The 17641-nt window shown below is 38.2% G+C and overlaps 1 protein-coding gene and 1 long non-coding RNA gene across 5 annotated transcripts; both read left to right on the top strand.

The window, feature by feature from the left end:
• Window positions 1–1689: 1689 nt before the first annotated feature.
• Window positions 1690–11040, top strand: LOC126633211 (uncharacterized). The gene is made up of 9 exons (XR_007627002.1): window positions 1690–2057; window positions 2141–2300; window positions 2406–2474; window positions 3172–3230; window positions 4077–8734; window positions 8818–8977; window positions 9083–9151; window positions 9848–9906; window positions 10753–11040. It is a non-coding gene; the product is annotated as an uncharacterized LOC126633211 (long non-coding RNA).
• Window positions 11041–12910: 1870 nt separating this feature from the next.
• Window positions 12911–16819, top strand: LOC126632799 (transcription factor TGA4-like). 4 transcript variants are annotated; one of them, XM_050303525.1, is made up of 9 exons: window positions 12911–13271; window positions 13997–14156; window positions 14259–14333; window positions 14789–14848; window positions 14934–15011; window positions 15111–15177; window positions 15280–15551; window positions 15921–16148; window positions 16237–16819. In XM_050303525.1, exons 2-9 carry the CDS (start codon window positions 13998–14000, stop codon window positions 16387–16389), a joined length of 1092 nt encoding a protein of 363 aa, XP_050159482.1. In that variant the 5' UTR covers window positions 12911–13271; window position 13997; the 3' UTR covers window positions 16390–16819. The 4 variants fall into 4 exon arrangements, with proteins under 4 accessions (XP_050159482.1, XP_050159423.1, XP_050159360.1 ...); XM_050303466.1 differs by having other exon boundaries at window positions 12912–13271; window positions 13994–14156; XM_050303403.1 differs by lacking the exon at window positions 12911–13271 and adding an exon at window positions 13300–13549 and having other exon boundaries at window positions 13994–14156; window positions 15114–15177.
• Window positions 16820–17641: the final 822 nt, after the last annotated feature.

The raw sequence follows: 17641 nt of genomic DNA, 5'->3' as shown, positions 1-17641 counted from the left end.
GTCACTGAGTGGGATCGGCTATATGAATCTTAGAACGCCATTGTGCTCAGTCCTGTGTCATGTCCTTCGTTAGATCCAAGTACTCTAAGTCTTTTCTTAGAGTCTCTTCCAAAGTTTTCCTAGGTCTTCCTCTACCCCTTCGGCCCTGAACCTCTGTCCCATAGTCGCATCTTCTAATCGGAGCGTCAGTAGGCCTTCTTTGCACATGTCCAAACCACCGTAACCGATTTTCTCTCATCTTTCCTTCAATTTCGGCTACTCCTACTTTACCCCGGATATCCTCATTCCTAATCTTATCCTTTCTCGTGTGCCCACACATCCAACGAAGCATCCTCATCTCCGCTACACCCATTTTGTGTACGTGTTGATGCTTCACCGCCCAACATTCTGTGCCATACAGCATCGCCGGCCTTATTGCCGTCCTATAAAATTTTCCCTTGAGCTTCAGTGGCATACGGCGATCACACAACACGCCAGATGCACTCTTCCACTTCATCCATCCAGCTTGTATTCTATGGTTGAGATCTCCATCTAATTCTCCGTTCTTTTGCAAGATAGATCCTAGGTAACGAAAACGGTCGCTCTTTGGTATTTCTTGATCTCCGATCCTCACCCCTAACTCGTTTTGGCCTCCATCTGCACTGAACTTGCACTCCATATATTCTGTCTTTGATCGGCTTAGGCGAAGACCTTTAGATTCCAACACTTCTCTCCAAAGGTTAAGCTTTGCATTTACCCCTTCCTGAGTTTCATCTATCAACACTATATCGTCTGCGAAAAGCATACACCAAGGAATATCATCTTGAATATGTCTTGTTAACTCATCCATTACCAACGCAAAAAGGTAAGGACTTAAGGATGAGCCTTGATGTAATCCTACAGTTATGGGAAAGCTTTCGGTTTGTCCTTCATGAGTTCTTACGGCAGTCTTTGCTCCTTCATACATATCTTTTATAGCTTGGATATATGTTACTCGTACTCCTTTCTTCTCTAAGATCCTCCAAAGAATGTCTCTTGGGACCCTATCATACGCTTTTTCCAAATCTATAAAGACCATGTGTAAATCCTTTTTCCCATCTCTATATCTTTCCATCAATCTTCGTAAGAGATAGATTGCCTCCATGGTTGAGCGATGAATGAATATGATAGCTGAGAGAATATGATAGCTGAGAGATGAATGAAAGGTTATGATGACTTAGGGTTTGAAACATTGACTAGATTTTGGGCTTGGTTGACAGTGCTAAATTGATTTGGAGTTACATTTAGACTTTTTTGTATTAGGCTTGAATATATAGATAAAAACAAAGACTTAATGGATATGGGCTTTAGGTATGGTACTACAAAGGCCTACAACATTAAATTAAAAATTATAATAATAATAATAATTTAATTCACTTGGTCCAGTTCGTTTCAGACAGTTTCATGAATTTCAAAATCAAGACCAAAATTGGTATGTTCTGAATCGGTCAGGTTTTTAATCTGCTTTTGACATTTTTGGTCAACACAATTTTTCACGGTTTTTTTCTTACAATTCGGTTTGGTTTTTGGGTTTCATAGTTTTAATGTCTTGTAATACTAATTTCTAGTGGCAATATGATATGTTTTATGGGACAAGTCGTTTCTCCTTGTGGTTTTGCTTCAATAAACTTTTATTTTGGTGGTACACTGGAGTATACAATATGTCACAGCCCGTCTCAAAGTTTTACACTCGTGATGGTGAATTAACGGAAATGTCCCTAGTACGTGACTAAGGTATAATTTTCACGTTCGTTATATCTAAGCTCCTAAACTTTGGTAATTAGAGTGGAGATTTAGACTTAAATTTTATGATAGAATTTTGTAGTTGGGGATTGGGTAGGATCCCACACACCTCAAATCCTTCCCTCTTTCCCGTACCCTGTCTCTCTCTCTCCTCCCTCACGAACTCTCACTCTCTGTTCTCTCCCTCTCAAGTGCACGGACAAACTCCAAAACCACCCTAAACTTCTACCAACGACGGAGTTAAGACCACCATCAAACTCCTGGAACCTCCACGATCACGATGGTATCCATTTCAGGTAAGTTTTGCTTCAGAAAACCCTAGTTTCAAAGTTCCCGTGAAATGGTACTGTTCATGATCTTCTAAATGACTACGTTTTAGGCTAAAACAAGATCACAGCGAGCTTAGTGAGGTCCCAAGGAAGCTCGAAGTGCTTCGTTGGAAGTTTTTGGACGTAAGAACACGGAGATCGACAAGTTCAAAGTTTGGCCGGAGCTTTCGAGGCATTTTCCGGCGAATCCCCGGCGAGTTAGGAGTCGAGGTAGGTATCAATCTCTTCGTCGCGTCAAGTACTACAACTTTCCTTTTTGTTTCACTCAATTTCGTTGAGTATTGAAGAAGTTATACTCATTTGAAAAATACCCAGTTTCCGGCGACCTCCGAGGCTTTCGAGGCAGTTTCCGGCAAAACCACGGCGAACTAGGTGTTGTGCAAGGTATCATTCTCTTTGTCTCTTCAAGGGCTACAACTTTCGTTTTTGAATCACTTGATTTCGTTGAGAAATGACAAAGTTATGGCAATTTGAAAAACTGCCCAGAAAACGGCCGCCGGAAAAACCAGTCCGGCGACCCAAGGAAGAAGAAGGTGCTACAGTTAAAAAAAAATAAATAAATAAAATTATTTTAAAAATATGTCGACGTCCGTGACGTCGAGTAGATCACCGTGGTATATTCATATACCCAAATTGAGCACCGTATGAGAAAGTTATTAAGGATTGTTGGTTAGGTGTTCGAATAACGTTTTATAGTTTTCACATTAGGTGAAAATGTGAATTGATGATCCGACCGTTGGATCATCACCAAACTTTGATACGTTGTAATACGTAATATTTGAGGATTATTGGAACTTACGGATTGGGAATCCGAGTTACGGATCTTCCGGAATTGGAATTGTAAGTCCATAATATAAAATGTTAACCGTCACTTAGTTTTGGAAATTGACGGAGATCCGACCGTTGGATGGTAATGAAATTTTAGGAAGTTGTCCTAGAGGTATATTGTGGACCTCTAGAAGTTATGGATTTAAAATCTGAGTGGTGGATTTTCCGGATCGAACTACGTAGTGACGTATTTTATATAAGTTATATATTCTATCGATATGAATTCTGAGGTTGGAATTAATTATTGTTTTAGGCGCCGATCGTCATGACGCCTTGATGTGTGGTGCTAAGGAGTTGTAGGGCGAACTCCAGGTGAGTGGGCAGTTTTGTTTTCCGTATATATATATACTTGACGTTTCCCAGAAATTGAATTGAAATGAAAATAAGTTTAAAATGAAATGCATATGAGTTATGTGGAAAAACGGGAAGTGAAATACCATGCATAGAATTGATATGAAAAGTATATAGAAATGTGAGTTGAAATGCCATGCATGAATTAATATATGATGCATATGTATGAATTGGTGCGGTGGACGCACATGTGAGTATTTATTTCTGTTATGATGATGTTGATGTATATTGAGCTCAAATCCTGCACCATAGTTTAGTGCTTATAGTATTCACCGCATCGCACGCTCGTCTTGGATCCAAGTAGATGCTAGTCGTACAGTCCACGCGGAGTGGGTACGACAGGCCAGTCGCGAGAGTGTTAGTGAGATTCCGACTGGTGGGTGACCTTAGATTATGTGCACAGATGATTTATGAGAAGCACTAGAGCGTAACTTGTGTGCAGAAGGCCGTACAGGTCACGCGGAGTGACTCCGGCAGAGTGTGAGAGTGATAGATTTTGAGCTCTAGGTTCAACCGTACAGGCTATTAGAGGGCCTCCGGTTGATTACTTTCTTGCACCTGATATGATTATTGTTGATGCATCCATACTTAACTGTTGAATTAGACATGGCATGGCTTGATTGATAAAGAAAAATGTTGAGATAGTAAAAAATGAAGTTTTGAGAATATATATGTATATTTATATTTTACATTTCTGGGAAAGTATACAGGTTTTACGGAGAGGGGTTACAACGTTTTGAGAAATGTTTGGATTTGGAAAAGAATTGTTTTACTGACCCACTCAATTTTGGTTTTGCGCCCCTCCAGGTTCAGGAATCACAAAGGTGTGGCGACTACGAGGAATTCGACGGTGTTCTGACAGATTGGACAAAATTAGGACTCACCTTCGAGTGTATTAACTTATAAATTGTATAATTAAAGCTTCCGTACTGTGCAAATGGTTACGTCACTCTCACGTGACGGCCAGCATGCCCTCCTTCGGGACGGGGTGTGTCAGTTGGTATCAGAGCATGGTTGCAATCTTAGACATCTTGAGAAGTTCTAGTGAATTCTGTCAGAACTACACCGCCTCGTAGCAAGCCACTTAGTTAGAGGAACTTAGTCTCCCTAATTTAGCGGTTTTGGGGGAAACTATTACTATGGTGATTCAGTCTATTGTCTAAAGGGACATTTTAAGATGGGTAATGAGTTGAACTTGAATCACCTTATGAAATGATGAACCTGAGGGAACGAAGTGACGGTTTAACCGTTTGGAAAAGATGTTTCGGAATATGCAAGTCAAAGGAAATTTCCTTCTGACAGGGGTCGAGACGACTACCTGGTTTTGAGTATGAATTTGTATCCTGGTGGAAACAGGATTGTTAATTGTTGTCACCAGAGGAATCAGCCGATTTAAAATTGTTTAAGGACTTGTTTAAGGAAAAGTTTATCCCTCCGGCATTTATCGATGGTAGTAAACAAGAATTTACAAATATGAGACAAGGAAGGTGATGATCGAGGGATATTATAGAAAGTTTTCAGACTTGCCTCGTTCCATCCATATATTGTTGTTAATTTGGTGGAGGTGTTATGTTGTTTTAGGCTGGGTGACAAAAGGAAGTGGTATTTTTGGGGTGATCACTATCCATTGTACTTCTTACCAGGAATATACGAGATGCTGTTGAGTCTTGAGGACTCTGAGAACATGAACAACGAGAATAAAGAAGAATAAGAAATGAATGGGAATCAAAAGAAGACGATAAAGTTAATGATTCGTCATATCAAGGATATAGAAAGATTCAGAGCTTCGAAAGAAGTGAAGCTAGAGTTAATTCTTCCAGCTAAGGTTTTAATGTCGCTGGTCAGAGTAAAAGTGATGGATATACTGGTAATCCCAGATATTTGAGACAAGGTGTCTCGAGTAAAGGAAATGTACCTTGTGCAACAGGTACAAAATTAACACTTTGGGAAATGTGAAATTAATGAATGTGTTTATGTGAACAGAGGGGACACAGAATTGTGAATCGTCCCTAGAATCAGTTGTACTCAACAATTTTCCATGATATCATAGTGTCGATTCAGCAGAGTTATGGACTTAGTAGTTTGGTCGGATTGACCGTGAGTACAGAGAGATTTGATGAGTTATATGTTCAGCTGTACAGACCATGAGAAGTGGATTCGACTGACACATGAGAAATTGGTGAGTTATAGGCTCGGCCGTACCGACCACGCGGAGTGGATCCGGCCGACGTATTATTGAGATAAGAGTTGAATCAGTCGTATTGATCATTCTAGTTAACTTCGGCTGATATATTTCTTATTATGTATGTTATTACCTTGAGAATAGTAAATAAATGTAGTTGAGACGAGTGTATGTATTTTGCATTGAGTATCAAAATAGTAATGTTATATCTTTGAGAGTGGTTGCCTACTTATCGAGACAACGATGATTTATCAGTATTGCGGGCTGCAGACCGTAATATTAATAACTTATTCGTGGATTCGTTAAGTAAGTAACCCGGTAGATTATTTTATGTTAGTATTATACTTATTCAGAATGCTTAGTAGTAATAGAGTATGTATTGTGTCGGTTAAATTATTTCCATTAGATTGGTTGGTTATAATTGTGACAAGACGGAATGTTAAGGGAAACCAGTACTTTCCATCGATCTGGATGACCAGAGATTTCTTTTGTAAGTATGCAAAGTGGATTGAGTCAGGCCGTTATTTATGCTGTGAGAGCAAAGAGATTGTTTTTGAAAGGCTGCCCAAAAATACTTAGCTCATGTGATGCTAAATGATGTTGCTCGGAGTAGTGTGAAGGATGTTAAAGGGGTTAGACTTTTCTTGATGTCTTCCTTGAAAGTATACCTGGATTGTCTTCAGGCAGAGATATGAGTTCATTATTGATTTGTTACCAGGTATAAATTTATATTGGAGATTGGTTCAGGATGAGTTAAGAAAATTGGAAATTTAGTTGAAAGAATTGGTTGACAAAAGTTTTATTCAACCTAGTACAACACTTTTGAGGAGCCCCAGTTTGTTGGTGAGAAAGAAAATGGACTTTAAAGACTATTCATTGATTATAGATAATGGAATCGGGTAACGATTGAGAACCGTTATCCATTGTGGTGTATTGACGCTCCTTTGATCAGTTCAAAGGTGCTTGTATATTTTCAAAGATTGACTTGAGGTCTGTTTATTATCAATTGAAGATTATGAGTAACGTTGTTCCTAAGATTGTTTTTCTGGACTCGTTATAGTCTTTATGAAATTTGGTGATGCTATATGGATACTCATGCTGTTTTATGAATTATTGGATGAAGTATTCCAATAATGCCTTGATAAATAGATATCATTTTCATTGAAGATATTCTGGCATATTCTGAGCCAGAGCAGAGCATGTAAACGTATTAAGTCGATGAAGCAAAGATTGAGAGAATGTTGGTTGTATGCTAAGTTTAGCAAAGGCTAAAGTTAAATGAATCAAGTGGCATTCTAAGATTTGTTATATTCTTAAGGTATTCAAGTGAATCCTTAAAAGGTAACAGAAATTAAAAAATTGGAACAACCACAAGCCATAATTGAGATTCAGAATTTCTTAGCTTACCAGGCTATCTTGGATGGTTGTGATTTTTCAGTCATTGCTTTGTCATTGACGAGACTGTTGAGAAAAGAGGTTATGTATGAGTGGGAAGGAAATTGTGAGCAAAGGATTCAACAACTGAAGTATTTCCTCACTCATGCACGTATTTTAGTATTCCTAGAAGATAGTGGTAATCATAAATTTTTAGAAATGTTTCTTGAATGGTATTGGAGGCATGTTGATGCAAATGTTAGGGTGATTGCATACGTTTCACGATAAATGGAATCTCATGAGATGAATTACCCTACTGGTGATTTGGAAGTCACGATTACCATCATTGCTGTGAAGTTATGGAGACATTATATTTTAGTGAGAATGCAAGATTTTACAAATCAAAAGAGTCTCCGATATTTGTTTACTCGGAAGGACCTTAATTTTAAACAACAAAGGTGGATTGAGTTACTTAGTGATTATGATTGTACGACCAGGGTGATCGTAAAATTGTTCTAGCTGAAGCACTTGCTGAGAAGACTACAGTAAGATTAATATCTGGCACGTTTGCCAAGAGTATCATATTGTGGATTGAAAACCAACGGAAGAAAAATTAAGAATGGAAGATCGAGAAGAAGTTATACTTGTTAAATTTCAAGTTAGGCCTATTTGGTAAGGTCGTACTCGAGACTCAAATGCTTGACGAAGGAATTCAAGAATTAACCGAGGCAGAATTGGATGGTATGTTTATGCAAGAGAATGGGACGTATGTGCCAAATTATGTGGAATTAAAGAAAGCAATTTTGACGATGTACACTGTTAAGTTTTTGAGTATGTTGGTTACTTCTAAGTTTTGGATAGCGTACAAGAAGCTTGGTTACCAAGTTACCTTATAGTACACCTTTGTGTTGGACAGAAGTTGTAAAAAGAGTTCTTGCGGGCCCTGAGACTATGGACGAGTCTCCTCAAAATATTCAGGTGAGTAAGTTAACCTGAAAGTAGCCAGGAATGACAAAAGAGATTAACAGATGGATATGCCACTAATCGAGTGTGTAAGGTAAATGGTTTGATATTTTTGGAAATTTCACCATGAACAGAAATAGTAAGATTCAGAAAGGGAGACAAGATAAGTCTTGAACACATCAGTCCGTTTTGATCATTAAAGGAATCGACAAAGTTGCATACAAGTTTGTGATGCCTTCAGAAGTGGCTAAGGTGCATAACGTATTTTATACTTCGATGCTCTGTCCCTATGTTGCAAATTCATAGCATATGATTCCGGTTCAACCTTTGGAGATTAATCCGGATTCAACTTGATAAGCAACCAATGATAACTTTGGATTGGAAAAAGAAAGTCTTGAGAATTAAGACAGAGTAAGTGGTAAAAGTTTTGTGAAGAAAATCATTCAGTAGAAAATTATGTTAGAGAAAGAGAATCGGATGAGAGAGATTTACCCGAGGAAAATTTATGAGTATTGGTGGATTATGATTGTATGAAATTTCGGGGACGAAATTTTATAAGGTGGGTAGATTGTCACAGCCCGTCCCAAAGTTTTACACTCGTGATGGTGAATTAACGGAAATGTCCCTAGTACGTGACTAAGGTATAATTTTCACGTTCGTTATATCTAAGCTCCTAAACTTTGGTAATTAGAGTGGAGATTTAGACTTAAATTTTATGATAGAATTTTGTAGTTGGGGATTGGGTAGGATCCCACACACCTCAAATCCTTCCCTCTTTCCCGTACCCTGTCTCTCTCTCTCCTCCCTCACGAACTCTCACTCTCTGTTCTCTCCCTCTCAAGTGCACGGACAAACTCCAAAACCACCCTAAACTTCTACCAACGACGGAGTTAAGACCACCATCAAACTCCTGGAACCTCCACGATCACGATGGTATCCATTTCAGGTAAGTTTTGCTTCGGAAAACCCTAGTTTCAAAGTTCCCGTGAAATGGTACTGTTCATGATCTTCTAAATGACTACGTTTTAGGCTAAAACAAGATCACAGCGAGCTTAGTGAGGTCCCAAGGAAGCTCGGAGTGCTTCGTTGGAAGTTTTTGGACGTAAGAACACGGAGATCGACAAGTTCAAAGTTTGGCCGGAGCTTTCGAGGCATTTTCCGGCGAATCCCCTGCGAGTTAGGAGTCGAGGTAGGTATCAATCTCTTCGTCGCGTCAAGTACTACAACTTTCCTTTTTGTTTCACTCAATTTCGTTGAGTATTGAAGAAGTTATACTCATTTGAAAAATACCCAGTTTCCGGCGACCTCCGAGGCTTTCGAGGCAGTTTCCGGCAAAACCACGGCGAACTAGGTGTTGTGCAAGGTATCATTCTCTTTGTCTCTTCAAGGGCTACAACTTTCGTTTTTGAATCACTTGATTTCGTTGAGAAATGACAAAGTTATGGCAATTTGAAAAACTGCCCAGAAAACGGCCGCCGGAAAAACCAGTCCGGCGACCCAAGGAAGAAGAAGGTGCTACAGTTAAAAAAAAAAAATAAATAAAATTATTTTAAAAATATGTCGACGTCCGTGACGTCGAGTAGATCACCGTGGTATATTCATATACCCAAATTGAGCACCGTATGAGAAAGTTATTAAGGATTGTTGGTTAGGTGTTCGAATAACGTTTTATAGTTTTCACATTAGGTGAAAATGTGAATTGATGATCCGACCGTTGGATCATCACCAAACTTTGATACGTTGTAATACGTAATATTTGAGGATTATTGGAACTTACGGATTGGGAATCCGAGTTACGGATCTTCCGGAATTGGAATTGTAAGTCCATAATATAAAATGTTAACCGTCACTTAGTTTTGGAAATTGACGGAGATCCGACCGTTGGATGGTAATGAAATTTTAGGAAGTTGTCCTAGAGGTATATTGTGGACCTCTAGAAGTTATGGATTTAAAATCTGAGTGGTGGATTTTCCGGATCGAACTACGTAGTGACGTATTTTATATAAGTTATATATTCTATCGATATGAATTCTGAGGTTGGAATTAATTATTGTTTTAGGCGCCGATCGTCATGACGCCTTGATGTGTGGTGCTAGGGAGTTGTAGGGCGAACTCCAGGTGAGTGGGCAGTTTTGTTTTCCGTATATATATATACTTGACGTTTCCCAGAAATTGAATTGAAATGAAAATAAGTTTAAAATGAAATGCATATGAGTTATGTGGAAAAACGGGAAGTGAAATACCATGCATAGAATTGATATGAAAAGTATATAGAAATGTGAGTTGAAATGCCATGCATGAATTAATATATGATGCATATGTATGAATTGGTGCGGTGGACGCACATGTGAGTATTTATTTCTGTTATGATGATGTTGATGTATATTGAGCTCAAATCCTGCACCATAGTTTAGTGCTTATAGTATTCACCGCATCGCACGCTCGTCTTGGATCCAAGTAGATGCTAGTCGTACAGTCCACGCGGAGTGGGTACGACAGGCCAGTCGCGAGAGTGTTAGTGAGATTCCGACTGGTGGGTGACCTTAGATTATGTGCACAGATGATTTATGAGAAGCACTAGAGCGTAACTTGTGTGCAGAAGGCCGTACAGGTCACGCGGAGTGACTCCGGCAGAGTGTGAGAGTGATAGATTTTGAGCTCTAGGTTCAACCGTACAGGCTATTAGAGGGCCTCCGGTTGATTACTTTCTTGCACCTGATATGATTATTGTTGATGCATCCATACTTAACTGTTGAATTAGACATGGCATGGCTTGATTGATAAAGAAAAATGTTGAGATAGTAAAAAATGAAGTTTTGAGAATATATATGTATATTTATATTTTACATTTCTGGGAAAGTATACAGGTTTTACGGAGAGGGGTTACAACGTTTTGAGAAATGTTTGGATTTGGAAAAGAATTGTTTTACTGACCCACTCAATTTTGGTTTTGCGCCCCTCCAGGTTCAGGAATCACAAAGGTGTGGCGACTACGAGGAATTCGACGGTGTTCTGACAGATTGGACAAAATTAGGACTCACCTTCGAGTGTATTAACTTATAAATTGTATAATTAAAGCTTCCGTACTGTGCAAATGGTTACGTCACTCTCACGTGACGGCCAGCATGCCCTCCTTCGGGACGGGGTGTGTCACAATATCTATAGCTTTTAACTATCACATATTTTAAATTTTGATAAAAAAATTTAACGATTTAAATGTCCGAGATATCCTATAGTAGGAAGCAGCAAAAAAAATATCCATTGTAGAATTCATATGTCCACCATGTAGTTCTTTTTGTAGAGCTTTAGTGCATGGCTTGAATATTGAAATTGAAATTTTTATTTTTTGAATAAACGATATTATCTATGTATTTTAAACTAAGGGAGAGAGGGTGTGTTTAGCCTCACAATGAATTAATAATAATGTGGTTCAAATTCGTCTTTAGTGAGAATCGAATTTAAGACATCTCATTTATAGAAAAAAATGAATACTACTAGACCGTTGTATTAAACGGTGAAAATTGAAATTGAAATTGAAATAGCGAGAAACAAGCAGTATGAATATTGTTGTAGCCGTTACTGTTCCCACTCTCAAAAAGGTTCAAACCCCAACAGCAAACCCAAATTAGAGATAAACAAGGTATAAAATATCAATGATATTGGAAATATCGGTAGTCCAAAAACACGGAAATTTCGATGGAAATATCAGGATATTATGGATATCGATAAAAATTGAATAAAAACCACGGAAATTGTAAAAAAAAACTTGGAAATTTTTATTGAAACTTTGCATGATGTTTATTTAGTCAAATATCTATTAGTTTATCACAAAAAATTGAAAGGAAATGCATTGCATGATAGATATAATTGATTTAAGTTGATTATATAGTGAGCTGGCAAATATTGTGAGTGTAGAAAATATGTAGTAATTAATGAAAGAAGTTTAAACACACCATAATCATTTATATATAATGAATTAGTACAATATTTTACACTTTATACATTGTATGGTAAGATACATGAGTGACTTAGTAAGGTCTAAAATATCGATAGTCTAAAAACACAGATATTTTAATAAAAATATTAGAATATTATGGATATTTTAGACCATTGAAACAAATTAGACAATTAGACAATTAGACAATTAGACAAGAGCCCGCAAAGCCGACCCCACCTCCAAAAACTGCCACTCCATTCCCGCGAAATTATCAACTCCCCTCACTTCCTCTACGTACTTGTTCACGCCTCTACATGGCGCGTTTACATCAAACGCCCTCCGAACCCAATGCTCTCCTCAAACAAACCGGGAATACGACGCGAGCGGACACTCGAGGGGTGCGTAGTTTGGTCAAAAGCGTAGGTTAGGAACTTAGTAGAGACGTAGGAGAGCCATCCACCTAGTGCGCACATTAGCATGGATGGGGAGAAATTTTTTATTGTGACGGGAACACCGGTGGTATATCATTTATTTTTATATAAGTGGTAGAAAATTTTATTTTTTAAGTTATTAATTTTTTAATACACGAATCTTATAATTTGTATAATAACACATGATGTACCATCTCGTTTATCGATCATATTAAAAATTCTCTTGTGGGTGCGATATATTATTGTGGGAGGATGAGGATTACGACGCTCGTTCGTTGATCTTAATCTTTGACATTGTCACACACACACTCTCTGTTCTGTTTAACACCCACATTCACACTAGCTCTCAGACAGCAGAGAAAGAACACAAATATTAATTGGTTTGAAATAGGGTTGTGACTTTCACACCTTGACTACTTTTCCCGCACTCTTCTTTATTTTTTAATAGTTAATTGGTATCCTACTATTTAATCTTTTATATATACCTTTCCTACTTTTTGATGGTAATTAATGAAAGATTAAATAGGGAGGGATATACATGAAAGATTAAATAGTAAGATACTAATTAAGTACTAAAAAAATAAGGAGAGGTGTGGAAAAAGTAGTTAAGGGTTGTATGAGAAAGTTGTTTTTATTTATTTTATATTTTAAAAGAAAGTGAGAATTTTTTTGTTCGAAAAAGAAAAGGAAATATATTAAATGAGGAATTGGCCAGAAGACTCGAAATACCAAAACAATGATGAATGATAATATTGAATGAAAATAATGAGCACATGAATATATATAAGCAGGATGGAGGAGGGAGTGGAGCAGTGATTTGAAGCATTAGAGGAAGCAACAAGTTGCAATGGTGAATGATGAATAAGTGATTGCGAATATATTTATTTATTAATGAGAAAGATTGAATTAGAATAATAGGGGGATTAGAAGGTTGAAAATTTTGTCTATTTTATTATAATAAGCTGTCGTGCTCTCTCTCTCTCTCTCTCCCTCTCTCTCTATCAAAGTCGATGATGGGACTTGCAGAGCTGAGACTGTCTACCGAGATCAGCAGCAGCTAGAGCGAGGGTTTCCGATTCAACTTCCAATTGCTCTGCTTCAGTTTCAGATATTCAGTGAGTTTCTGATTTCCTTTTGTTTTTTTGTTTTTGTGGGAAGGAAGAAGGGGGAACTGGGAAGAGATGTTTGGTTTCCGAGAATAGGGAGCAGAAGAAGAAGAAGAGAAGTAAAGCAACTAGTTTGTTTGTAGTTGTTGTTGGGTTGACTTAATTAGTATTGTGTCCCAATCTCAAAATATATGCCGTCCTTCCACCTCTGCCTGCTTCTTCCATCTCCTTCTCTCTCTCTGTTCAGGTGTTGTGCAGTTTCAACGCATGATACAATATTTTATATGGTATAACAACGTTTCGTTTCTGTGCTTAAAGTATAGGAAACCATGATGCTTCTCAAAGCTTCAAGTTATTCCATCGTTTTATATGATGCATATGTATATACATACATACATACATATATATATATATATATATGTATATGTGTGTGTGTGTGTGTGTGTGTGTATCACCTTAGCAACTCTACACTAGTGATAATTTCTTCAGAAGCTACGGATACTTCTGTGAGCTTCCGTCCCATCGGAGTTTTGCGATATACTTGTTTCTCTCTATTTTTATCAAATTGTAACGCAGCTTTTTTTTTGTTTTACTATTTAGCAATTCCAGTATACTATTACTTACGTTTGAATTCGTATACATTTAGACCTTATTTTAGATGGATATCGGTTTTGGCATATCGATCGACTTTTATATGTGTAAAATGTTCATTGGGTTTCTTCCATTGCCAGTAGCATGAATTCTCCATCCACCCAGTTTGTCACCTCAAGAAGGATGGGAGTGTATGAGCCTATCCACCAAATTAGCATGTGGGATGAAAGCTTTAGGAGTAGTGGCAATTTTAATGCCTCGGCATCCATGATACTGGATGAAGACATTAAACTACATAACCAGGTGAACTTTTGCAATTTATGCTTTTTCTTCTTGTTTCCTGGCGCACGTACGCCCATGTTGGTCTGTTTTCTCAACTCTTTTGTTGTCATTGGATTTCTCCAGTCAGAGGACACTTCCCATGGAATTCTGGGACCTTCTAGCAAGTATGACCAAGAAACAACTAAACCTACGGACAAGGTAAGAACACCGGAATTCTGCTTCACGCTCATGGTGACCTCTTTTCTTTCTTTAACAAAGCATGTAGGTAACTGTACTGCCAGCATCGCTTCTGACTCTTCGCTGATGATTCTTCTTTATGATATATAGATATTTCATTTCGATATATGCCCACTTCATAATTTGTCATGATCTGTTGTCATTTTTTGCACGTCGTCAAGAAATACAGATTTACAGATCAACATTTTTTTAAAGTTTGATGAAAGAGTCTCACAATATAGGTTAAGAGGTGGAATGACCTGCAATTCCTCTTTTATTGTCATGCTTGTTTTGTTAATGTTCACGATTTCAGAGATTAGTCATGATTCATGAATGGAGAATGAAATTGGTGAAGTATTAGTTGAAGTAAAATTCATCATGGTAGCTAGTACTTTCACACCAGCAGCTTAGACATTATTTATGTGTCGAATATTTAGGTACAAAGACGTCTTGCACAAAATCGGGAGGCTGCTCGTAAAAGTCGGATGCGAAAGAAGGTAGGAAGTGTACTATGTATTTAAAAGGATATCATACATGCAACTAGTGATACAATGGACTAATTTTATGAGTTTTCCTACACAGGCCTATGTTCAGCAGTTAGAAACAAGTCGTTTGAAGCTTGTTCAATTAGAGCAAGAACTTGACCGAGCAAGACAACAGGTTGGTAGGAGATTACCTTGCTTTTATGTAATAACAATTTATTGATTGATTTCGAAGAAAAAAAATAATTGATATAACTTCTCTCCTTGTAAATTATAGCAGGGCGTGTATATTGGCGGTGGACTGGATAGTAATCCTCTTGGATTTTCTGGCACCATAAACTCAGGTTTATTTGTTAGTATGCTTTCTGCTATATCTTCATTGTGTTGTGTCATTGCCTTTATTACATGTCCTCGTATTCTAAAATTTGAAACTCCAAGTTCTGCAGGCGTAACAACATTTGAGATGGAGTATGGACAATGGATGGAAGAACAAAACAGGCAAATTTGTGAACTGAGGACTGCTTTGCACGCTTGTATAAGTGATGTGGAGCTTGGATTCCTTGTGGATAGTGGCATGAATCACTATTTTGAGCTTTTCAGCATGAAATCAACTGCTGCGAAAGCCGACGTTTTCTATGTGGTGTCTGGGGTGTGGGAAACATCAGCTGAACGGTTTTTCTCATGGATTGGAGGGTTTCGCCCTTCAGAGATTCTTAAGGTAATCTATGTTTGGGTGAGGGACATTCAAATCCCAAGGGAGCAGACCTCAAACTGTTAGATAGGCCATTTTTAGTAAGGAACGGACCTCAAACTGTTAGATAGAGGGGATTAGAGGGATTTGGAAATCACTCCTTGAAATGATCATTTACAAATCTCTCGTACATGTCTTTGCAAGTCTCATTACTAATCTCCTATAACTAACATTTTGTGGTTCATTTGTTACTTACTTGGCCTCAATCTCTTGGGATTTGGAAATCCCTCGCCAAAACATGGCCTTACTGTTCTATTGGAAATCCCTCAATGCAACAATTTCATTTAGCATATTTTTTGAACACTAAGTTCCTGAATTTGAGTATATATATTACAGGTTCTTCAGCCTCACCTTGACCCGTTGACAGACCAACAAGCTTTGGATGTTCACAACCTTAGACAATCATGTCAACAAGCAGAAGATGCTCTTTCGCAAGGTATGGATAAACTCCAGCACACTCTGGCCGAGACTGTGGCAGCTGGTCAACTGGGCGAAGGCAGTTATGTCCCGCAGATGGCCAATGCCATGGAGAGATTGGAAGCTCTCGTGAGCTTTGTGACCCAGGTAATGTTATATGCCACCATCCAACTGTTTCCTGTTGGAGTTTTATTATTCCATGTTTTCTGACTAAATGATATTTTAACCCAAACAGGCTGATCATATTCGGCGGGAGACCTTACAGCAGATGTCGCGCATCCTCACAACCCGCCAGGCTGCTCGAGGCCTTCTTGCCTTGGGAGAGTACTTCCAACGCCTTCGGGCCTTGAGCTCGCTCTGGGCTACTCGTCCTCATGAGCCTGCCTAATTTTGGCATCAAGAGCATTCAAAGTGATGAGGCTCAGTATATCAGCAGGATAATCACCACCAGAAAAGAAACCAGAGGTGCTTTGGATACTGTTGTTCCATACATATGTGGACATAACATAATCCAAGCTGCTGAAATTTTTCAAGCAGCATCCCATATTTTCAGAAGCTGTAAATATGGATGGCCATTTTGTCTGCACGAAGCTTGTACGTAAATAAGTTCATTTTCGATGTCTGTATACATTAGAGAACGAGATTTATAGAACATAGGATTTGAGTCTTATCGATGGAACTGGATCATGTAAATTCTTCTTTGAGGGTTCCGCTCTATTTGAAACGGGTGACATGTACACCGTTAGTGAGGTCATCGTTGTGCTTTGAACATGGACGGTCTTGTTCTGGAAAGGTGTTTAAAGTTGGTCTTGATAGTACTTGTTTGATATATATATGTTGATGCCATTCACCTGATGATGGACATTTATTGTCAGTGGGATGGGATGCTCATTTTCAGGTACGTTGTCGAAATTTTCAGACGAGTGCAGGCATCGGAAAAGAAATTTTCTACCGGCAACTAGTGTGAGCAATCAGAGCTGTAAGCGAGAGCAAACAAATTTGCGTGTTCTGGCAAAGGTGGCTGGAGAACTGGAAGCTCCAACAACGGACAGGAGCTTTTCTTTTCCATATATAGGTTCTTGGCCGCAAGGCTGTCCTCGCTTCATATTTGCTACGAGCCAACTAGAAAAGTCATGTCACGTTTTGTAGCTTAGGAGCAAATTTTCGAAGATCTTTCTTTGGATCATGTGAACCCCGATTTCTTTCTTCTTTGATAAAATTGCACCTGCAAAATAATAACATCTAAGATTAAGGTCAAAAGCCTCACACGCCGACGATGAATGGAGGGCTTTGGCTGAAGAGTCTCCGATGCCAAAGTTAGAATTATGAAAAGAATGTATATAAAAGTTTGTGGGTAGCAAATGGCTTAGCACTTTAGTGGGATAATAGGGGTATTTATAAAAGGGTGTTGGTGGAGGAATGGCCGGCCATATATTGTGGTAATTGGAGAATAACTGCAAGATATTATGTTAAATAATATCTTGCAATTAACATGACATTTATTCTTAAATTAAATAGGAAGTTTTGAGAGTTACCTTTTGAATAAATGAATAAGGGATTGATGAGGAGTAATGAGAGGGAGTTGAATAAATACTATATTGAACACCTTTGACTCTTCCTTGACTGAGTCGTTATTGTCC

This window comes from Malus sylvestris, chromosome 1 (assembly GCF_916048215.2).
Source record: "Malus sylvestris chromosome 1, drMalSylv7.2, whole genome shotgun sequence".
NCBI classification, from domain to species: Eukaryota; Viridiplantae; Streptophyta; class Magnoliopsida; order Rosales; family Rosaceae; genus Malus; species Malus sylvestris.
This window is presented reverse-complemented; position numbering and strand designations above follow the sequence as displayed.

What these genes read in the sequence shown, in the direction of transcription:
- LOC126632799 (XM_050303325.1), top strand. Translation starts at nt 13,530, where the DNA reads ATGATACAATATTTTATATG. An exon ending in CAACTAAACCTACGGACAAG is followed by an intron (nt 14,334 to 14,788) that starts GTAAGAACACCG and finishes TCGAATATTTAG; the next exon opens with GTACAAAGACGTCTTGCACA. An exon ending in AAAGTCGGATGCGAAAGAAG is followed by an intron (nt 14,849 to 14,933) that starts GTAGGAAGTGTA and finishes TTTCCTACACAG; the next exon opens with GCCTATGTTCAGCAGTTAGA.